Raw genomic sequence first — 17,593 nt, forward strand, 5'->3', positions numbered from 1 at the left:
CGGTCCTGCAACAGAACACTGATAGAGCGGAGCAGCGCATGCTGCTGAGGGGAGGCTGCTGCAGGGTGCGAGCCAATCAGAGAGGAGAGAGAGTGAAGTCGAGAGGGAGAGGTGATAACTCACAGTAAATACTGACTTTCTCCTACACCGACGTATTCATTGTTTGTTTTCACTTTCATTTCCTATATTCATTTCACATTCATCTACGATATTGAATTTTATGATCTGATTTTTATGATGTCTTAGATTGATTTTAAGCGTTGGGATTTTTCTCGGTGTTTGAGCAGTTGGACTCTATAAATGAAGTCAGTTTTATTTTTTGAAGACAAATAAAGCAGCTGAAACCTGTTTGTGAATAAAAACATCATAATAGAAAACTGCAAATCTGGAAAGCAATGAGGAGGTCAAAGTGCCTTTGGGTTCAGGTGGTCTCATAAAATCAATAAATATTCACCTGGGGTGCATTTTAAACTTGCCAGGACTGTTTTTTCAGATTATAAGGATTCAGATTTGTTGAAAATTAATTTCAAATTAAATAAACTGTAAGCTGTTTAATCAACACTTGCTTTTTTCTTTTTCATAAGAAATGTATTTACTTCTGAAATGTTGTTTTTCTTCCTCTCTGTGCCGGCTGAGCTCCACAGATCAAGGTCAAGCCTCCTTAAAGCCCCCGCCAAGCTGCACGCAAGGTCTGGATTCTTTTGATGTTCTTTGAGGACAACCGGAGCATGCTCTGATGTCACTGCATGATAGAAAGCTAATATCTGCAGTAACTTCAATATTTACGCTAACATTAGATACACTTAATTGTCCCCTTTGGGAAACGTGTCTTGGACTGCAAGTGAAACGTTCAGCTGCTTCGGAATCAATAAATCAAATCAATAGCAGCAAACACATCCACACAGCAATTCAAACCAAAAGACACAGCCACATATATTGCACATTACCTATATTGCACGAATGTCACCATGTCAACAAAGTCTGCTCATATGTGTCATGTGAAATTAATGCAAAGTGGAAGGAGCAAAAAACATTTATTCCTTAAGTGTCCACTGGAGGCAGACTCCAAAAGTGAGTCACTTAAGTCAAGGTCTAGAGAAAAGCAGAGGAATATAATGTACTTACTGCTTATTTTGATGTCACATAAGAGTGTTTAGGTCACGGTCATTTTGTGTAAATCTACTCGGTTTAGATGTTATGTGAACCTACGAGTTTATCAAAGTGTGCTAACATTTGCCTGCTGACGCAACAACGCAGGACACAGGTAACTTACAGCTCGAGCGAAGGACAATCCTGTCTGCTGCTTATGCTTAATGGTGCATCATTATGCTGCGTTCTGATTGGTATCTCCTTTGTGCGAACACGAGGGCAGAGAAGTCGCTGGAGGAGCTTCAGAATAGCGCAGGGGTCCCCAAACAGAAATTTGTTTTGGTTTTCACACTGGTGCTCAAGGGCGACATCTACTGGATGAAAAAGTTGCACACTCTACCTTTAAATGTTTGAATAAATAAATGCTTCCTAATTTGTCAGTGCGATATTTGTTCTGATGTGTTCAGGTTAGAAGGAGAGGATAGTCAGAAGGATAGGGATAGGACCAGTTTGTGCCTGACAGTAGTTCCTGCTGAGGGATTGTGATAACAAAGTGTCTGTACGGATCTTCAGTGAACATCAGAAATATTCTTGATGAAACATGAAGTGTAATTGTCATCGAGGTCATCTTTTGCCCCCTCACATTTTAATCTGAGTTTAGTTAATGAGAAGGAAATGTCTCATTAGCAACTCGGGTGATACCATGACTCCAGCGTTAAAGTCTGAGCCTTAAGCTATAACGAGCCGAACAGCTGTCAGAAGACGTTTCAGCGCTTACATCCCAGAGCTGTTTGTATCTCCGCTGGAAGAATTTGTTCTGACAATGTGTCCACATTTTATTTTTATCCTCCATTCCTTCTTCATCCTGCTCTCCAGAGACACAGCAGCACCTTGTTTTACCTGCCAAGAGGAAGACCCACCTGGGACCAGACACACACACACACACACACACACACACACACACACACACACACACACACACACACAGTGATTTTACTACACGGCCGAGAAAAATCTGTTACTGAAGTGTCAGGTTAGACAACTTTGTGTCATTTGGACTTGGAACCTTAGAGTGTGTCCGTTAAATGCATATACAGTACATAGAGGCAGCAGCAAATCTACAAGCGCTGGACATTGGACAGGGCAACAGATGACATGCTTCTCGTCATCACAAGAAAAGTTACTAAACACATTCAAAAACATGCAGTACGGTCTTACTGATTTTTGAGCGAGTCTGCAGGACGTTTACTGAGTTTAGGACGTGGAGGGGAGGTTCGCTGAGAGTTAATTCATAGTAAGTTTACAGTCTGAGAGTCCAGTGTGAGTTTTAAAAGTATGTAAGAACAGTGATTTTGCTGTGAGTTTTTTTCAGGTGAGTTTACAATAAGTTTAACTCACCTGTTCTTTTTTTCTTTTTGCTATTTGATGCTCTTTATATTCCCTGTTTTACTGTTTTTGGAGCTATTGTAACACCCAAAATTTCCCCCATTGGGGGATCAATAAAGTCTATCCTTATCCTTAAAAAATGTATCCTTATCCTTACACGATGTGAGTTTACAATAAGTTTGCCGAATCTATGTGAGTTTTAATGTGAGTGTCATTGACTAATTGACTTTGCATTAAATTTGCAGTGAATTTGCAGTCAGTGAATCTTACAGTGAGTTTACGGTGAGTTTTTTGGATGGATTTACAGGGACATTACAGTGAACTTTTCAGTATGTCCTGTGGGTTTGCACTGAGTTTACACTCTGTGTGATGTCTTCAGTGAATTGCAAAAACTTTAAAATACATATGCAATGAGATAATATGAGAAATGAGTGTGCATTACATTTGCAGCATGCTTACAGAGAGTAAGATCAAAGTGAGTCTGCAGTGATTTTAAAGGAAGTTTACAGTGACTGTCATGTTTACGTTGAGTTTCATGGGTTTGTAGTGAATTAACAGTGAGTCAAGAGAGACGTCTTACAGAGAGTCCTCAGTGAGTTTGCACTGAGCATGTAACAAGGTTGTAATGCTTGTCCATGCAGCGATGCTTTCCAGTGTGTGTGTGTTGTGTTTGCAGTGAGTCTGCAGTGGGTTAACATTGACTCTCGTGAGTTTCCAGTCAGCTTACAGTGAGTCAAGAATGTTTGACAATGATGAGCAGACAGTGTGTGCGGCATGTCTGCAGCGGCTCTATTTTAAAGAGAGTTGGATTAATAAGAGGATCAGGTTTAGATGTTCCTGTCCTCCATCTGTGGAGCCACATACTCAATCACACCCTGCAGTGCTTTCAGGCTGAAGTGGGCTACATTAGATTACAGACGGAATGACTTTAAATGCTGACCAGGTCAACCCGCCGTTTAACCTTCCTCGTGTGTAAATTGTAAAATTAGTAAGCAGCAAATCAAGCAACATTTAGTCGATCAACCTACATCTGTGCAGAGGACGCACAGGCACACACACAAACACACGGGCACACACACAGGCACACACACAAACACACAGGCACACACACAAGCACACACACAGGCACACACACAGGCACACACACAAACACTGCCGTATGATATTGCACTTGTTCTGCACTACACAACGGGACTGTCCTGATTGTCTTTCAGCTGCAGGGACCTTACTCATACACAAACACACACACACACACACACACACACACTCACACACACACACACACACACACACACACACACACACACACACACACACACAAGTGAGTTCTGTAATGGATCAGACTTTGAAGCTGATAGATTATTGATCAGGAGCCAAGATGGATGATTCCGCTACTTCTCCCGTCCTCCAACATTAACAAAAGAAACAGGAGAAAAAGGAGAAGGACAAAGAAGAGGGGGAGGAGGGAGGAAAAGAAGGGGAGGAAAAAGGGGGACAGGAGGAGTTGGAGAAAGAAAAGGAGGAAGAGGAGCACTTAGCATTTATCACTGCTCACTGTCTCTGCTGCCCTCTGTTGGACAGAATCAACACTACAGCTGTAAAAAAAAGAAAACGTTACAAATATTAGAGATTAGCCCCCCAAAAACACCCATTCAGAATAAAACAAGAGATACAAGTCAAATTATATATATATATATATATATAATTTGACTTGTATCTCTTGTACATGAAACTTTTACAACTACAGTTTAAATATTTAAAGAAAAAAGTAAAGAGAATTAAAAACAAGCAAACACAAGAAAAATAAATAACTGAGCTAATGAAATTCAATCTGAAAACTACGGTGGCCGGGAAGTGAAAACTAAAGTCACGAACACTTTTCATAAAGTTTGGGACAAATTTTTACATAGAAAAAAAACAGACAGGAGGACAAAGTGCACTTTCTGGACCTTTAGTCTTGGAGGTGTCAAAAACTTCTCATCAAAACAAAACTGCTTCATCTGGCTCAAGTGCTCAAAACGGACAAAACGTCCTCTGGTCTGAACCAAACTCATTTACCCATCAGTCCTCTTCGGAAAGATTCAGTCGTTTGTAATTTGTAAATTTGTGTCGGTGAGCGTTTAAATACACTTTGCTTTGTTTTGTAGATCACGTGTTCAGTAGATCATGCTGACCTCTGTGAGTCCTCCAGGTTACACAAACATGTCAGAGCTGGTGTCCTCACATTGTTTCCGATCAAACTGATGAAGCAGGGGAAGAAATAAAAAGACACTGAGGTCACGTTGATGTATGGACGAATCTTACAAAATGCCATTCTGTGTTTCCAGTAACAGATAAGCATAACAGGCGTCACACACATCTATATAATGTTACACACTGAACTGACTGTTTGTGTATGTGAGTGGGTCGGTCAAGGGCAACCAAGTCATGCTGGCCACATGAAGGGACTCACCTCCCAGCTGTCTGCAGTGTTTGGTCATTACTTGCACCATCCCCTGTTTTACAATATTAAGTCCATGCTTTGCTTTTCCTAAAGGGGCTGAGATTAAAAAGAACATACAAGGTTTTCATTCCTTAGTATTAATAAAACAAAACTGAAAGAAAATGTAGGTTACAGAGGAGCTGTCTTGGGACTGCTTTTGGAGGTCTTTAAACTAGAAACCAGCAAGAGCTGTCTTGGAAAGTTGAAGAGGACAGGGGGCTTGTTTATCATTCACCGAGGTGAAGAGATGAGAAAATGTGACCTCACACAAAAAGGTCTAAAAAAAAGGTGACAGGGCCAACCACTGGACTCCTGCTGTACCAGCCCTGAGCTCCTCAGTTATAAGGCCATGAATTGGAAAGTAGGACAGACAGGTGGTGTGAAAGAGAGACATGCAGGTGGGTAGTGAGTGGGAGGGATGGACGGACACAGACAGACAAATATCTGCAGTATAATGGCTCTGTTTCCTGTCTGAAGGTCGCTAAGGACGCCCGGTGAAAGTGAAGAAATCTCGGAGCTTTCCAGAAATGTGAGACCTCGTTAATGGAGGGATAACACCCACACACTCATGTACACAGGGACACACAAGCACCCAAACACACACACACACACACACACACACACACACACAGAAACGCAGTCCGTCAAACACACACTAGTGTGTGGTCTTTAAGTCTAAAAAAAAGAAGCAGCTTCCGTGGGTTTTTCACTCATTATTTGGTCGTTAATCCTGTCCTTAAATGTCAGAGCAGCAGAAAGTCAGCCAGTCAGAAAGCAGAATCACACACACACACACACACGCACACACACACCTACACACACACACACACACAGCTCTCTCAGGTTGCAGCATGAAGGACAGGCAGTGTTATTGCCCTGGTTAAAGCTTCTCTATATGCGCTTGAATGTAGGCTAACGGTAACACACACACCCACACCCACACCCACACACACACACACACACACACACACACACACACACACACACACACACATTAGCAGCTCTAGATTTGTGAGGACCGTTTCTTGACAGAATTCACGCTTTGGTTCTCAGGCACAGTCTTAAAAGCACGATACAAATAAACAGAAGACAGGTAGTTATAGTTCATCACAGAGTGCTGTAAAGAGACGAAGTACAGAGAAATAAAGAAACACGACAGAGTGCAGAAGAGACACAGACAGCTATTATTAAGAACGTGGTAGAGAGCAGCAAAGAAACAGTACAGTGAAGAAATGCAGCACAGCAGTGAATGAACTAAGTACTGTGCAGGGAAATTAAGAAGGAATGGCGTGTTAAAAAAAAATGCAGAAAAGTCAGATAAAGAAAAAGTCGAATATATATCAAGGAAGTAACTTAAAAATGCAGAAAGTATAACACGAAAAAAAAAATCATGTAGTTTATTAATACAAAAAAATCATGTAGTTTATTAATTTAAAAAAGTCATGTAGTTTATTAATAAAAAAATCATGTAATTTATTAATAAAAAAAATCATGTAGTTTATTTGATTTTTCCATCGAACAATTACATTTATTTTTGCTGCTTCCTTTGATTATTATTGATGTTAACACAGGTTGTTTAATTGTATTCCTATAATTGTGATCAACAGAACAGAAAGAGAAGCCGTCCTCCCTGGAGAGAGGACCCCCCCCCCCCACACACACACACACACACACACACACACACACACACACACCTGGTCAGCTCTATAAGAGACGCAGCAGAAACACAGGACTCACCTGAACCCCACCTGTGATCCTCGGCTCTGATCCTCTGACTCCTTTTTATGTTCGACGGGTATGTTTCAAGTTTTCTTATCCGAGCTTGTTGATGCTGCAGGAACAGATGAGGGTCTGCAGACAGACGACATTAACCAGTCGTGTTTTTATCACTTACTTCAATCACATCTTTGGTAAATGTGCGGGAAGCCAGATTCTAACCCAGTGGGCGCCTGTCTCTGTGTGTTTGTGGATAATTTTTTAAAAGGATTTTTATCATCAGTTTGAGGCTCAGGCTTCTGTTCAGTCTTAATCACAGTTTGTGGATTCTACTAAAGTGAAGAGGAAAGAACAATAGAGAGACAGCAGGCGAAACGCACAGTCATCAGGTCACCACTTTAACAAAGCAGAGATATCATGTGGTATATACAGCAATTTAAATCATCTAAAATAAACTGTAAAACATGCTTCATGATGTTATTGATGATATTGCTGATGGAAGAAACCTCTAAGAGGACACATGGGCACATTTGAAAAATAACAATGTTTCAATCAGGAGAGACTTAGTAAAAGTTATAATTATTATTTATTATTTATTTAACAGTTCAGGTAAAGACAAACGTCTTTGGTGATTAGACTTGATTTTAGATTTGTTTTATTTGATGTATATATTTTATCAAAATGTTTAGTCAACATTATTATATAGCAGATCTCTAAAGCTTGTCTCTGCTGGTTTGGGTTGCAGGTAAATGATTCAAGCTGCAATCATGCATATCCGTCGTTGCCTGCATCTGATCCTGACTGACATCTGGACACTTTCCTGTTTACATCACTTCTTGCTTGAGTTCTTAGGCACTGCCCTCTTTTTGTCTGCCAGCCTGTCGGCTCTCTTAAAATTTCCACCAGCCACTGGAAGGCTGCAACTGAACCTGAGGTCCGAGGGCAACCAGAGCAACGTAAGTGATCCGTTCCACCTGAGCAACCAGAGAGATGTGTTGAATCAGAGCGTCCTCAACAACTTAGTTGACCAGAGTGACCTGTACAACTCGAGCAACCTGAGCAGCAGGACCAATCAGTGGACCTTAAGCAACCTGTGCAATGAGCGCGACCTGGTCAACCTAGGCAACAACCAAAGCATGCTGTGTAATCATCACCACCTGATCTCCCTACCTGTCTCACCTCCAAGCTGTCTGCATGTGGCGCTGGTGTTTGGTCTGTCACTTGCAATGGCAGCATTCTGTGTGGGTGGGGAAGTCCACCTGAACCCGGCGGTTACTATAGTAATGGTCCTTAGCCTTAGGCTCCGCCCATGGAGGGCAGCCCTATATGTATTTGGACAGCTTTTAGGGGCCGTGACTTCTGCTGCGCTTCTGTTGCTGCTGACTGGAGACGTGACTCCAGCCATCAACCAGGTGAGGTCACCCGTCAGCTAATCAGAGCTCAGCCAATGAGCGCTGAATAACTACTGACCCTATTCTGTTTAGGTTGTTCCAGGTGTTCAGCTTCATCAGGCCGTCACCGTGGAAACACTGGCAACTTTCCAGCTTGCCCTTGCGGTCTTGGCCATGGTTGATGCCTCCCTTCCAGCTGTGGTGTCAAATATGCTGGTTGGCCTGGCTGTCAGTCTGGGTCATTTAATTGCAGTAAGTCTGCCATGAAGTGCAGATAACTAACTCCTGTGATTGCTGATCAGGCCACGCCCCCTTTATTTGAAGAACACCTGTCAAACAAAAGACTCAAACGTGAGCTCGTTTAAGCTTAGATGACCTTATTTGAGACATAACCCAGATTTCCATGTATGAAGTAAGTCTGCAAACACTGTATGTAATGCAGTCTGGAGATCTCATGAATAAGACTGAAGGTCTTATTGATGAGATCAGCTGAAAAACATGTGACCTGTGGCTCCTTCCCTGCATGTGATTCCCCACTCTCTCTCTCTCTCTCTCTCTCTCTCTCCTTGATTTCTGACTGTATCCATTGTCCTGTCTCCAAATAAAGAGCGAGAAAGCCCAAAAAGAAACCTGTAAACAATGTTTTAAAAAGACGTATGATCTCATTTTGGGTCAGTCAAGTTTGCACACGGATTCTGACACCTTAGTCCGATGGAACAGGATTTATAAAAATGAAAGATCTTGTGCAGTTTCAGTATAGTTAGCCTCCAAAAAACCTGATTGAATAAAAGCCAAACTCAGTGTGCAAGGGTCTAAAGTGAAGGGACTCGCATTGTTTTTACCATGAACTGTTGGTCCAGAAGTGCCCAAAACTTGCATTACCGCTAATGCCCAACAGGGGGCGACTCCACTTTTTCCAAAGGAATGACAAGAAGACAAAATGAGACAATTTATTTGTTTTAAAGGTTTAATTTTAGGATTTTTATGCATTTTTTTGAAAGATACAGCCATGAGAGGTCAGTAAGAGAAAGCATGGGGATTGAAATGTTGTAAAAGGGCCACTAGATGGATTTGAACCAGGGCTGCACTAACCACTGTGCTACTAGTTTCGTAGTTGATTAATAACCTCAGCAAACACTTTCCTAGATTATGGTCTTAAATTTTACTTTCGTTTAGGTAATTTTTTCACAATGATTTTCGCATTTCGTTAATTATGGTACCAACGTCAAATGAGACATAACGCTGTGAATGACTAAAAGTAGCTAACACATTTCCTGCCTCTCTCAAATCTGGCTCCAAGTCAATAGCATGCTCACCTTTTTATACACTGTACTCTCTCTCGCTCTCTTTCTCTCTCAAGGTGAGCGCTACAGGATGTGGTATGAATCCAGCTCGTTCATTCGGTCCAGCTGTCGTCACTCTCGACTTCAGCAACCACTGGGTTAGAAAACACACACACACACACACACACACACATACACACACACACACACACACAAACACATATAGTGCCATTCTCAAACTCTGCTTTGATTGGCTGTTCCTTAGGTGTTCTGGGTGGGGCCGAGTCTTGGGGCGTGTCTTGCTGCTCTCCTGAACGATCTGTTGCTCCGGCCACGTTGGCGCCATCAAAGAGACTGGTGGGCGGAGCTAAAACAGCTGTATGTGTTGACGGACAAACAGCAGCAGATGGCGCTGTCGCACAGTCCGTGACCCTGCACACACACACACACACACACACACACACACACACACACACTTTCTTGTTTTCATGACTAAGTAGGACTTAAATAAAAAGTAAACTAAAGGAGGACACTTTGTTTTCTTACTGTTTATTCTTGGTAATCATAACTCCATATATTCAGGATATTTACCTTTTCAATTTGTTTCTATTCTCACTGGTCATATTCACCCACTTTTTTTTAAATTTCTAATTCTATTGTTTTTAGATTTTTTTTCTCAAATTTCAAAGTGTTTATTTCATATTTACATTATTTATGTCAATAAATGATAACTATACTAAAGTGAACAGCTACAACTATGTTTAACTTTTTTTTACAATCGCTTTACAACTGGTCTGTTAACCTTTAGAAAATTAAAATTCCACATTTACTCAACCTTGACTTCAAATGTTTTTTGTTTTTTTTCCATTTTAAATAAACATTTCCTATCCAAGATTTTAATTTAATAATTTTCTCTCTCTATTAGTTTTAAACATTTAAACACAAAATGGGGTAAACGCAAGAACAAGAGGAAACCCTTCATGTTTGTACACTGACAGATGGCGCTCACAATCATCCTATTAACACACACACACACAGACACAGATACACACAGAGACTAACATAGTGGTGTCAGCTATGTCTTATATGGAAACAGAGGATGGATTCAATTATGTCTTTCTTTCTTTATTAGGATTCTCCTTTGGAGTAAGCATACACATCAGCTACAGTATTCTTCCTGGGGTCACATACAGTCAAACACACTTATACACAGTACACTATAACAAACATCAATATGAAGGACAGGGCAGAAGGTAAAGGAGTTCTAGTTGCCCTACATGTAGCCTCGCAGGCAGCACTTCCTTTCATGTAGTGCAAGCCCGCCTCCTTCTTGTTGACTGGGAGACTTGTGTACTAAGATGAAAGAAATCAAACCACTTGATTGGTGGAGACACCCTTCAGCCTGTGAGACTCCACTCAGGGGGAACAAATCCTCACGCTCTCCTGGAGGGGGATGAGAAGGATTAAAGCAGATTACAGTTTACACCAGCAGTGGAGAAGTGGAAAGACCAGTACAGAGAACCATCAGACCCAACTGGACCATATTGGACTAACTGGGCTAAACTATACCAAACTGGGCCAAGCTGGAGTAACTGGAACAAACTGGAACAAACTGGACTGGGACCAACTGAATTTGAGTAGTAACTTACTGGACTGAGCTAGGTGGTGGTCGTGAAAGTGGAGGTGGAGGTGGAGGGATAGAGCAGACTGAGGTGGGCTTTACAGGTCCAAACTAGTCTGAGCCGGTCCAAACTGGTCCGGCAGAACGGGCAGGCGACTGGATGGATGGTTTTCAGGCGTACGGGGCGGGGAAGGCAGGTGGAGCCTTTGACCCGCAGACCTTTTTCAGGCAACCTCAGACGGTGGTGAGGATCCTCTGCTGGGTGAGTGTGATGTGCTTATAACAATGTCAACAGGACAAATATAAATAAATGAATGTTCATGTAAGAGACAAAACAAGCTCACCTGTGAGGCAACACAGACAAGGTCACATTGGTGAGGTCACAACGTTTGAGTCCAGGTGCTCTGAGTGGGCGGGGCTACTTGTCAGAACAGTGAAAAAAATCTCTCTGTTAAATATTTGGTTTGGTGATGTAGCTAAACTGCTGTGGCTTCTAACCAGCAACATGCTAGTTAGTTTGATAGTTAAAGAGACGCTATTCAGTTTTATAAAAGGTTAAAAGTGTTTTAGTTGGGTTTTTTAGTAATTTTCAAGTTACTATAGGCTTAATTTAGTTTTCCTAAATTTCCTAAAAGGAAATTATTGGTACATTTTATTTTACTCTATAAAAAGTTCTGTCATTTTCTCAAGATCTAAATTTTTAACTCATAATAACACCGCTGGTTTCCTGTGATAGAGTTCAGTACAGCTGTTACACTAGATATTCGAAACCAGTGGGCAAACCAGTGCTGTCGTCTCAAGATAATGGGAAAATAATCAGAGCTCTTGGGAAAACAACCTGAGTTCACGGGACGAATTAGTGAATTAAAATGTCTGAATACATGTCCATTTAGGCCTTCTTGGTCTTGATTAGTTATCTCTGGTCTGTTTTTTCCAAGTTATTTACCATTTCTTCCCCTCGAGTTAAACGTTGGTTAATGTTAATTTAGCCTGTGGATTCTCTGGTGTTGGTTAAGATGGTCCAAGTTTCTTTACTTTCGTGTTCTCAGTTGAGCTCCTTGATTGTCAGTTAGGTTAGTTTATTGAACCTTTTGGTCCTTTTTTGTTTCTTTATGGTTTCTACAAGTTTAGTTTTTATTAGTGAAATGGAAGCTTGGTTTTAGATGTTGTGTATACTATGTGTGTGTGTGTGTGTGTGTGTGTGTGTGTGTGTGTGTTGGTCATGAGACTGGTGTTAACATTCCTGAGGCTCAACACAAGACTCCTCAAACAAGACCTCATTTTGTCAAACCGTAGCTGCTCTGATTGTGCAATTCCTTGAGTGGACCGTGTGCTTTAATGAGACGCTAAAGCCAGTGTGATCTGTTCAGATCATTTATATTAGAAGGACGTTAGTAGCATTGATCAGCAAGGGGCAACCTCTGGTTTTGAAAGTGAAGCCAATGTGAGAGTGGAAAACACTGTAGTGCATCAAGCGTCTACTTGAGGTTGGCTTCAAGAACAACTACAATTATAGCAGAATTGAACACAATCACAGCCCGGTACAAGAACAACATTTTGGACTGATTAGTTGAGGTCTTCATGGGCACACCTCATAAACAATATTAGTTGTGCATACGTGCAAGACTGACCTGGTTGATGGGTCGGCGCCTCCTGCAGTTTATAGGAGGCCTGGTGTTAGCATGGATTCTTCTGTTAGCAATCAGCTAGCTTCTGTCTCCTGTGTTTTTCCAGATCTTCTCCATCGTGATCCTCGGCTGTATCGCTAACGAGGGTTACGTGAACCGTCCTGAAGAGGTTGAAGAGTACTGCATCTTTAACCGCAATCAAAACGTCTGTAACTATGCGGTCGCCATGGGAACTCTGTGTTTCCTGTGCTGCAGCGCTTTCCTAGCGCTGGACCTCTACTTTCCTCAAATAAGCGCCGTTAAGGACAGGAAGAAGGCTGTTATGGCTGATATTGGCGTGTCAGGTGAGACTCTGAAATTATTTACTTGTCTAGCAACCTCTTGTAACCTTTGACCTCAACCTGGTAACTTACCGTGTGTAGTATGTGAACTAACCTCTTTACTAACCTTGTGTAACCTGTGACGTTTACCCGATCACTAACCATGCATTACCTTTCAACCACACCAATCTACAAACCTCTTACCAATGTGTAACCTGTGAACTCAATAACTCTTTAGTTAACCATCTTGCCCTGTGAGCTTCACTGGTTTAGCATCCACGTGTAGCCTGTGATCTCTACTAGTTTAATAACGATGTGTCACCATTTACCCTTACCTCCCCAGGTGTAACTTTTGATCCTTAGCTGTTCAGTAGCTATGTGTTTTATCTTATATCTTCACCCACTTTCATTTCCCGCTTATCTGAAATCTTTTGTATCTATGGTCCTTAAGTTAACCTTTTCCTGTGTTTTTTTTGGTAGCTGTCTGGTCTCTGGTCTGGTTCCTGGGTTTCTGTTTTCTGGCCAATCAGTGGCAGGTTTCTAAAGAAGAAGACAACCCTCTAAATGAAGGTGCAGATGCTGCGAGAGCTGCTATTGTCTTCTGCTTCTTCTCGGTTTTCACTTGGGTATGTACCTGAACTTGATACCTGAGCACCTGACACAAACTGTACTCTCTATCGGTCCCTGGTGGTTTAATAATAATTTAGTAGAATTTATTTAGCATTTGTCCTGCTATACTATCTTACAACAACTCTATAAAATGTGTCCAATAAAAACAATGAGCGCTTAACTCACTGAATCTCCAAAAAACACTGGTGACTGTTGTGTAGAAAGATTTAGAAAGTTCACAAATCTCATAAAGACATCTGGGTTTTTATTTGATGAATAAGGAAAGAGTATGTCTTCCCGGTAATCATTCGGAAAATTTATACTCATAGTGAAAAAGAACAGTTTTTCTTCTTGACCTCAACATGTGATCACATAACATGTGGACTCAGTGGTATAAGGTCACATGATAACCTTTGACTGAGAAAGAATCTTTTCTTCTTCTCCTGGACCACATGCTAACGTACGACCAGTAACCCAGATGCAAGCGTGTACATCAGGTCATTGCTAATACAGCGACATTGTCAAATTCCTATCATTTTACAACATTTATGGTTACTCTGTCATATACTGCTAGTTGGCTGGCTGGCTTGCTCAGGCATTGTTTAGTGAGAGTCAGAAAGCATTTTTGGGGCCGTTTCAAGTATGACCAGCGTGCTCCTGTTTCATATTTACAAATTCTGGACGGATCACTTTACATCCAGCGATTTTGCATAGGCTAAATTGCTTATTGTGATTTTGGAACATATTTATGTGAAGTCATATTTACTATGAATAGTATGAAAGTGTTCGGTTTCGGACACAGCCCATGTGTCTTTTGGCTGTTACCAGGCTAGAGCACCATGATTTCCTCCAGCTGGACTGGAGTGTAACAACATAAACCAGAACTACTCATTTGAACTCTCTACCATACGGCTGGTATCTCTTCACTGACTAATGCATCATCTCTCTGCAGCTGCTGAACTTCCCCCACAAAGAGCAATGTCATTAAAATAAACACACTGATTTAACACCCTTCTCTCCTTTGTGTCTGTTCGCGTGTGTTTTCTGTGATTTGTGTTGTTGTGTGTTTGTGTTGTAATGTGTCTGCGTGTTTTCAATGTTGTGATGTGTGTAATTGTGCGTGATGTGCTGTGCAGGGAGGACTCACGCTGCTGTCGATGGAGCGCCTGAAGAGAGTCTCATTCGAAGAAGAATACAACAAACTGTTTAGCCCGCCGATTGCTTGAGACACACGCACACCAAATGCATGAACACACACACACACACACACACACACACACACACACAAACACACAAACAAATAACCTCACCTTTCTCCTTCAGCCAATCAGAGAGGCAGAGACGTCTGCGCCTCCTGCTTACTTCTCATCATTTTCTGAACTCTGATTGGCTGCCCTAAGTGTCTGTAATCCAAAGTGCCTTCTGTGATGGTTTTTTTTCCTCAGCAGAATTATTATTATTATGACACTAATGTCCTGGTATTTACGATGATGTCATCCTAAATTTTGATCCATTATAATGATGTGATGACCTGTGATGAAGATTAAAGTTATAAACTATGACACTGTGTCTTCATAAAGTTCATGAAGGATCTATTATAGTCGCCTGGGCGCCATTTTTCTGCTTGTTTCAGATCGAAAGACATTATTTTGAAACAATCATTGTGATACAAATTGATTCTGATTTGAGACCACACTATACACACTTATACATCAGAATATCCAATACAGAGTAGTACCTGATGAAACAATGTTACAGAACAAAAACAGCAACAAAAAAAAAAAAAGGAGCACAGCAAACAGAGCGACCACACAAGACAATAAAGAGACAGAAAAGCACACATATGTCCTTTAGGTTTCCTTTATCCGGGTAAGCACAGCAAGGACACGTTTCAGCACAAGGAAGGCCTGGTGCTGAAACTCATCCGGAAACTTAAAAGATATGTTTGCTGACTTTTCTGTCTCTTTCTGTAATAGTGTAGAACACAATAAAATAAAGACAATGTGATGCAGCTCAATACTGTCAGGCACAAATTGATACCTTCTTAAAAACTGGTCATTGATGCCTTTTTATCGACTGAAACAGACGATACCATCAATAAATGAATACCTGAAAACACTGCCTCAGGATCAGTGTGAGGCAAGGGGGTTAACAAACCTTTGTCAACATCGGAAAAAAGCAATATTTATACAAACCTTCACATGAAGTTAATAATGCAATAATCATGGCGGATTTAGAGAAACCTTGTGTCAGAAACTGAATACGTAATATTCATTAATATGTTCTGTTTGGTACGTAACAACTGAACGTGAACATTTATATATTTTTGTAACCTCAGAGGGAGTTCTTTTCATTTTCTCAGGGAGGCTCAGGGGCTACAATCTGCCGCCTCACCACTAGATGGCAATAAATCCTTCAAACGGATCACGTTTTTTTTTCTTCAATTGAATAGTTTTTTTCCCCCCAATTTCCTCATTATATTGCTGAATTGATCAATAATCAAAGTTACTGTAAAATGAATCAGATGAATTATTTAGTTATGGCTGGAATCCAAAGGGAACAAGCCCAAAACCTCTGTCTAACTTTATCGGATGAAGCTGTTTTAATAATTTGAATATATTTGAATATTCAATGACTTGATGAATTTTGAAAAGTTTAAAGGTGTACATCCTTTTTGCTGTGAACAAAGTCGGACAGTTTGAATCCTCTGCCATGTAGCCATTTTGATAAGGTGAGAAGTTTTGAATCCTTTGACTGCTGAGCAAGTTAATAAAGTTTGATGGTTTGAATTCCAGCTGTTGCTGTGTTGATGATCGGATCCAGTTTAATTATATAGTCCAGTTTTAAAAAAACACACTGATGTTCACTAAAGTGCGGCACAGTGAAAAAGCACCAATTTAAAAAGATATAAAGCATGAAAGGATGTATTATGGATTAAATCCTCTGACATGTGTCCATTAATAAACTTCAGTGGTTTAAATCCTTATCCAGAGGCTGTTTGAAAGACGTTTGATCATATGAATGTTATTATGGAGAGGGGTTATTGCCCTTTGTGATGTCATGAAGGGAAACAGTCTGTTTGAGCACACATTTTCTGAAAAGTGGAGCAGGCAAAAGACGGAGAGGATGGACTTTCGTCATAATCAGGTTGTTTGTAGACAGGATACGGATACAATATTAGTGTTAGAAAACAATGATAAATTGTGTTTTGCTTCATACGTGACCTTTAAATCATCTCTGTTGTGAAGCCATGTTGATAAAGTTTCAAATTCTATTTCTTTAAATCCTTTTTCTGTCTCTAGGTCGTCCAGTGTCTTCTGGCCGTCTACAAGTTCAAACTTGGAGCTGATTCTGTCACGCTCAACCAGGAGTATGTCGACCCAAACATACAGGACGCTTTTGATGAAACCCTGCCCGCTGAGGAGTAAATGGGCGGGACCTACAGCGTGACAGACAGGTGTTGTTTGTACGGTTTATATATATTGGCACATTAAGAGACACCTAACACTGAAACAGAGCAACAGTGCCAGTTCAATGGTTTGATGATGCCTCTTTCAACAGCCAATTACAGAAGATTTAAATATGTCTGAACTTGTGCTAATACAGCAGACGAGGTGTTGAAAATCAGTATTTAGAGATTATGTTAGCGCCTTGGATCCTAAAACAAACACTGTGTCCTTATATTTTTGTCCTGTTAGCAAGCAAGGCTCATTAGCAAAACGGTCTTAGATTGTTAGCGGCAGCCAAATGAGGAAGCTCGACAATGGCAGCTGACAAGCCGACTGATTTTAGCCTGTTAGCAACAGAGAAACAGGAGCAAAGTAAGTTAAGGTAGTTGCAATGAAGATTAAAGTCAGTTGGACCAAACATGTTTTGTTGTTGTTTTTGTTGTCTTCTGAACAATATTGGGCTGATGAATACTTTTCAATCTTAAATCTCCTCTTTAAAATTCACAACTTTTTGTCACTCATCTACAAGCTTGGTCGATAATTTAGGCCACCATGAAAGTCTGGCTTATAAAAGAGAGCAAACTTACCTCGTACAAAGTTAGCTTTTAGCCTTACAGGA

General features: G+C 40.9%; 2 protein-coding genes across 3 annotated transcripts; both read left to right on the forward strand.

The window, feature by feature from the left end:
* Window positions 1–7,440: 7,440 nt before the first annotated feature.
* LOC306837676 (aquaporin FA-CHIP-like) lies at window positions 7,441–9,817 on the forward strand (the record flags this gene model as incomplete). Its single annotated transcript, XM_079365420.1, has 4 exons — window positions 7,441–8,085; window positions 8,158–8,316; window positions 9,425–9,505; window positions 9,613–9,817. The coding sequence occupies 4 exons, from the start codon at window positions 7,441–7,443 to the stop codon at window positions 9,775–9,777; spliced, it is 1,050 nt and encodes a 349-aa protein (XP_079221546.1). The 3' UTR covers window positions 9,778–9,817.
* A 713-nt stretch (window positions 9,818–10,530) lies between these two features.
* On the forward strand, window positions 10,531–17,392 carry syngr1a (synaptogyrin 1a). 2 transcript variants are annotated; one of them, XM_079365996.1, is made up of 4 exons: window positions 10,531–11,230; window positions 12,703–12,940; window positions 13,397–13,542; window positions 16,828–17,392. In XM_079365996.1, the coding sequence occupies exons 1-4, from the start codon at window positions 11,129–11,131 to the stop codon at window positions 16,951–16,953; spliced, it is 612 nt and encodes a 203-aa protein (XP_079222122.1). In that variant the 5' UTR covers window positions 10,531–11,128; the 3' UTR covers window positions 16,954–17,392. The 2 variants fall into 2 exon arrangements, with proteins under 2 accessions (XP_079222122.1, XP_079222123.1); XM_079365997.1 differs by lacking the exon at window positions 16,828–17,392 and adding an exon at window positions 14,662–15,081.
* The last annotated feature ends 201 nt before the right edge of the window (window positions 17,393–17,593 follow it).

The sequence above is a fragment of the Symphodus melops genome (genome assembly GCF_947650265.1).
Source record: "Symphodus melops genome assembly, chromosome: 17".
Classification (NCBI taxonomy): Eukaryota; Metazoa; Chordata; class Actinopteri; order Labriformes; family Labridae; genus Symphodus; species Symphodus melops.

Coding starts and splice junctions, on each gene's coding strand:
- syngr1a (XM_079365996.1), top strand. CDS start 11,129: ATGGATGGTTTTCAGGCGTACGGGGCGGGGAAGGCAGGTGGAGCCTTT. Junction 11,231..12,702: donor TGGTGAGGATCCTCTGCTGG/GTGAGTGTGATG, acceptor GTGTTTTTCCAG/ATCTTCTCCATCGTGATCCT. Junction 13,543..16,827: donor TCTTCTCGGTTTTCACTTGG/GTATGTACCTGA, acceptor TTCTGTCTCTAG/GTCGTCCAGTGTCTTCTGGC.